The sequence below is a fragment of the Mizuhopecten yessoensis genome, unplaced genomic scaffold, assembly GCF_002113885.1.
Source record: "Mizuhopecten yessoensis strain PY_sf001 unplaced genomic scaffold, ASM211388v2 scaffold1595, whole genome shotgun sequence".
Classification (NCBI taxonomy): domain Eukaryota; kingdom Metazoa; phylum Mollusca; class Bivalvia; order Pectinida; family Pectinidae; genus Mizuhopecten; species Mizuhopecten yessoensis.
In genome coordinates, this window is record NW_018404125.1 from 737,508 (window position 1) to 743,742 (window position 6,235).

The 6,235-nt window shown below is 40.1% G+C and overlaps 1 protein-coding gene across 1 annotated transcript in view; it reads right to left on the bottom strand.

Moving 5' to 3' along the window:
- Positions 1-230: 230 nt before the first annotated feature.
- LOC110465708 (probable 4-coumarate--CoA ligase 5) overlaps positions 231-6,235 on the bottom strand; it is a 32,311-nt gene continuing 26,306 nt past the window's right edge. The window contains exons 10-12 of the mRNA XM_021521714.1: positions 4,959-5,041; positions 2,496-2,664; positions 231-833 (exon numbers count right to left, since the gene is read on the bottom strand). Of these exons, the coding sequence (XP_021377389.1) occupies positions 727-833; positions 2,496-2,664; positions 4,959-5,041 (359 nt within the window). The 3' untranslated portion in view covers positions 231-726. The remainder of the gene's footprint in view (positions 834-2,495; positions 2,665-4,958; positions 5,042-6,235) is intronic.

A 6,235-nucleotide genomic window follows, 5' to 3' on the forward strand; every position in this document is an offset into this window, starting at 1 on the left:
CACGAAGATGACTTGAAATAGTGATTGCAAATCTGTCAAATGATGATTCCATTTGTTGACGAGCGATTTCAATAGATTGGTGAATTTGATTGATTGAAATAAATATCTGGCATAAAGCAAGACGTCAGTCAGAGTTTATTGTTTATCATCTGTGGATTGAATGGCGACCGAAAATTAAAAAAAGAAATCCAAATGTATCCAGGTTAAATAGACAAAATAGGACACCGCCTACAGGGTTAGAAATGATAAAAACGATCAGACTGTTGTGAAATAAAGACATAAAGGCATCACGTGACAAATGATAGCGCGCACAAAGGACAGCTTAATTTTAATGATTAGATTATCTAGGTCACCTTGTTTCTCAAAGTTTTAGGCCACTGAGGTAGACGAGAAAAAGACCTTCGTCACATTTTACATGGTAGAATATAACTCTGGATTCGAACATGCGCATAAAAAAATCAACTCAAGCCGCAAGCGGCCTTAGTTAATTAGTTTCTCACCCTCGTTATATGTTCCACCATAATATTCGCATACACATTGAATATTTCTTGAGAATTGGTTCCTATTTTTGACGGCACTGGATTTTTAAATCTGTATGTAATGTCGAGTATGACAGAACTCTCAGCATTTTCCGGATGAAACATGACGACGTAGTTGGTATATATAAATGATGACGGAGTTTGTACTATACAACATCTACACATGTCACATTGCTGCATTCGGCAGTTAAAGATCCCTGAGCTGACGGCGGAGAATTTTACCGCTGGCGGTCTTGGGAATGGCGTCTACAAACTTCACTCCTCCCCTCAGTCGCTTGTAGTGTGTCACATTTTCTACAAGACAGTAAGTGTACCTCCGTTAATACTCGACAACGTCTCTTTAAAACACGAACAGTTTAACATTGCTATAATTTCATCATCTGTCACTACTATGTTAGTGTTATCAAAGGGATTGGTGATATATAGGTATCGGGACACACGTACGGAAACTAAGTGAGGAAGGGGAAGAAGCGAGGTTACAAAACTAATGAGAATATATATATATTGACCAGGTCTGCAGTACATTCCTAAAGGCCCGGTCACACAGCCTTTCGCGTCTGTATCGCGGGTAAAATTTCGCGATTTTTTTTTGCCCGCGGTTGCCCGTGGTGGAAAATGTGCAAAATTGGCTTACCCGCGGTTTACCCGTGGTATGCCCGCGGAACAGACGCCGGCGACTGTTCCGCGTCCTTATCGCGGGTGAAGCGCGGCGGTACCGCGGCCTACCACGGGTATAATAAAGCAGCCGAACCGGGCTGTAGAAATCATAAACGCTCAAGACACAGCAGCTGGAGCAGCAAGACGAGGTCATTACGGTGACGGGGATCCATGTTCACCCCTTGACGTCTGGAGCACAACTGACGAATGCTCGGCAAATCGCGCTTTTTATATACCTAAAATCAGACGTTGTACGGACGCGATTAGGCCGTGGACAATCGTATTTGGGACGTGTACAAGACGCAATTGAACGTGATTAGGCCGGTATTGGGGCGCGCTGTTTGTTTGTAAGGCGTTTGTCCGTGTTTACACGCGGTACACACGCTAATGCACGTGATAACAACGCGGTACAGACGCGGAACAAACGTGCTATGACCGTGCTCCACCCGCGATTACCCGCTAAAATTTCGCGTCTTACACCGTGTAACCACGTCTTAACCGCGGCCGTAGCACGTCCTAGCACGTTCGTTCCGCGTCTGTACCGCATCTTTACCGCGTGTGTACCACGTGTACCGCCCCCGATTACCCAAATTTTTGGGCAGCCCAAAACTTTTTCGCGCGGCCAACCGCGTGTGAATTTCTTACCGCGTGTAACGACGGGTAAAGTACGGCTGTATCGCGTCTTTATCGCGACCTCAAAGCGTCAAACAGCGTCTGCTTCACGGGCAGAAATGTTTGGCCGTGATTCGGCCGCGATACGCCCGTGGAGGGCTGTGTGACCGGGCCTTTAAGCACGATCGCAGCACGACCGCCGCATATTGTTTTGCCGTAAAGTTTGGTGGGTGGGTGGGTGGTATTGATCATACTGAAGATTTTCATTTAAGAATACTAATCATTGTTTTAGTAAAAGTTTGTTAACAATTGCAATCTACGATGCCATTGCAGTATTTATATGATAACAATTTAATTGTTCAAACCCTGTTAATCAAAGCCTCATCACATTGATGACGTCATACATGTCCTTGAAACCTCAATGTTTTGATGTAACTGCTTACTAACCGAATGCACGACAGTAAACTGATAACCGACCCTGAGTGAATGTTGAACTTTCCATTGTCTTTGGTTATAAATCATCTTTGCTATGTCAGGGACGTATAATGTCCCTGGCTAGGTGAAAGGTTTATTTTGAACACAAACAGTGATTGAAAACTGTTTTGCAAGCGTTCGAAAACGTCAAATTTCTTTGTAAAGCGTTTTTTTTCAGTTTTGCATTTACTGAGCGACGAACAGTAAACTTACCCTCCACAAATTTAGTGACGTCTTCCTCTGCGAGTTGTGTGTTGGGTTTGGTGACGACAAAGGCGCGTGGTACCTCGCCTACGTCCTCCCCGGCCTTCAACCCGATAACACCCGCATCCTGTACACACGGGTGGGTCAGTAGCAACGCCTCAAGCTCCGCAGGGGGCACCTGAAACAGATAACCAATAAAAGGTGTGCTTAATTTGAAAATGCATTGACAGAAGTTGGGGTTGGGTGAGTGAAAGGTGTTATGGTAATGTTTGGTGACCTAGGAGCTAATATTATAATAGGCCAGTGTCAATAGATGACGAGGTCCATTAATGTTTCGACGACACTCGCCATGTAACTCTAGGTCAAATAAAACTAATGTTATATATTTACATTTGCATGGTGTTGTCACTATATAGCCTCTTTGAAAGCTGTGTCGTTGAAGGGACTTTAATTACCATGCAGCACGAGACATAATTCTTAGCGTATTAATACAACACTGACCGGAACTACAATATCCAATGTAAATAAACATGACGGCTGCTGAAATATCGCTAGACATTGTTAGATTTGGCAATGTCATTGTAAATTTATGTGCAAAATAAAAAATAANGTCATTATAAATTTATGTGCAAAATAAAAAATAAAACAAAAAATACTTTTATTACAACAAAAACAAGACCAAGGTCTGCAATATCGGACAAAATGCACATCGGTTGAAATCACCAATGCCGGCAATGAAAACAATTTTAACGCTCATGCAATTTATCAAAAATATCGTCTATTACACTGCACTGATCAACAGGGGTTCGTTACAAATGTCTGAAATACACATAGTTTATAGACCTACTGACACATATGTTGCAGACCTACTGATATGAGTCACAGCACACAAACATTTCAGACATTTGTAATGAACCCCTGTGCTCCGTCGCAAGATCACTCACTTCAAACGCTATCAGTTTCACGCGTCTGGCAGCCACTGTTTCCTCAGTTTCTGACGACATATCAAATAACTAGGCTGTTATAGAATCTACAGACTGTAGTCAGATTCCCATAGGCCCCACAATCAACAAATGAATTCACGTCTGGATTCTTCACAAAATGAGCAAAGAGAAAAGTTCGAATTAACTTCCAAAAATAACTCCCTCGTGGAGGGCAAGGTCGGATTTACGGTTTTCACTGTATTTATCCATGCGCTAAATTTGATCCGGAGAAAAATCGAAACAATTTCAAATCTAACTTTCAACTCAGAGTTCTATTGATAAACTTAAATCACCCTATAGGCATTTCATACGCAATTGTATTTATACTGAATTGTGGAATAACATTGAAGTGTTTGTTAAAATTTCAAAGTACTACTTTGTTTGCCAATCAGCACGCGACAAACACGCTGTTCAAATTATTGAACGAAATTTTGTGGACTGTCGATAAGGCGGGCATTTTAAATTTTAAATATAAATTATAAGTTAAAAAAAGAACATAAGAGGCAGAGAAAATAAGTTTTGAACTGTTTTTGTATGGTATTTATGATCTATTTGAATGACACAGCTTTGCAAGCAAATAACATAATGCACGCTATTCAATGCTTAATTGTTCATACCGAGAACTGGGGTAGTGCATCGACCTTTATAGCAAACAAAGGAAATAGCTTTTTTTCTCTCAACCAGAACATGATTGCGACCATTAAATAGCGTATTTAAATCGTATTTAGGCTTCTTTTGCATTTAAATGTGCATTAACGATTTAAACAAAATCAAGATAAATATGTAGAACATTGGCACAAGAGTTCAATAAGACTACAAGATTGTTACAGAGAGATCGTGTCAGAACCTCAGAATAAGTTAATAATATCTATCAAGGAGGAATTGTAGACGTTTTTGTATACGACCCATCGACTATGTCAATCATCTCAAAGAAAACAACATTGTAAAGATAGACGGCATAAATTGGCACATGTTGTAACAACTTGTGAGTGAAAATATATATCAAGAATTAATTTCAAAGTCACAGACAGATACTTTAGAAGGAAGTCGAATTATTATCTAATACTTATAATCTAATTATAATCTAATAAAAAAAATGTGAATGTCTAATTTATATCACAAGATACATTCAGAGCCAGGTTTTATACTTGAATGGACAGTTATTCACAAGTGTCTTCAGAAGAAATTCCAGTAACCGATACCTACATTGTATAGAGAATCTGAGTCTGAAATCTTATGCTTGACGCGATGGCGGCGCCCAATTTAAAAGACTGGACCACATTATAACGTTAGTTCCTGTCGTTCGAAACTTCTTGGAACTTGAAAATCTATCTACTTTTTAACAAGCGGAGATCACCGTTATGTACACAAGGAGCCAACATATAGGAAATATAACTGGGGCCGCCATCTTTAATATGAGAAATTAGGGGAACTCTTTATCATGACGTTTTGATGTGGGAACCTTTGGGTTAATTCCGTTTTACAATACCTGGAATCCCTTGTACTTAATGAGCTCTTTAAGCCTTTCCGTGATTGAGATGTACCCTTCCTCGTCGTAGTGCCCTATGTCTCCTGTAGAAGATACAATGTACATAATCGGAATATAATACATATCTATCCTTCATAACGCAGCGAGTGAGTGATGAAATGAGTTTACTGAAGAGAATTGAAAATACAGATACATTACTGGTATTACACATCACTTAACCCGAACATATTATTTTCACAGTACATACAACATGTCCGTAACATGTATTTAGCAGATCCATCTGAAAAGTTCGACGTATTAGCTTGCCCACGTTTTCATGTTACCTGGGTGTAGTCATTCTGAGCTGTGTATAGTCATACTAAACTGTATGTTACCTGACATCACACAATTCATGTTTAATCACAGTAACCTGTCTATAACCAATCGTGCTGGCGGGGAAGCTACATTATTTACCAACTATGTTATCTCATTAACCAGGTGTTACCAGTCGTGACGTATTATATTGTTAAGTCACACTTGCTTTTGTGTTGCAAGTCGCGACGTATTATATTGTTAAGTCGCACTGTCCTGTGTGTCACCAGTCGTGACGTATTATATTGTGTAGTCACACTGACCTGTGTGTTACCAGCCGTGACGTAATATATTGTGTAGTCATACTTACCTGTGTGTTACCAGCCGTGACGTATTATATTGTTTAGTCACACTTACCTTTGTGTTGCCAGTCGTGACGTATCATATAGTTATTCAAACTTACCGTTGTTGTCAGTCGTGGCGTATTTTATTCTTTAGTCACTCACACTTGTGTTTCACCAGTCGTGACGTATCACATTCTTAAGTCACACTTACCTTTGTGTTGCCAGTCGTGACGTATCACATTCTTTAGTCACACTTACCTTTATGTTGTCAGTCGTGGCCTATTAAATTGTTTAGTCACACTGACCTGTGTGTTACCAGCCGTGACGTAGTATATTGTTTAGTCACACTGACATGTGTGTTACCAGCCGTGACGTATTAAATTGTTTAGTCACACTGACCTGTGTGTTACCAGCCGTGACGTATTATATTGTTTAGTCACACTTACCTTTGTGTAACCAGTCGTGACGTATCATATTATTTAGTGACACTTACCTTTGTGTTGCCAGTCGTGACGTATACTATTGTTTAGTCAAACCTACCTTTGTGTTGCCATTTGTGACGTATCGTATTCTTCAGTCACACTTACCTGTGTTTAACAAGTCGTGACGTATTATACTGTTTAGTCGCACTTACCTTTGTGT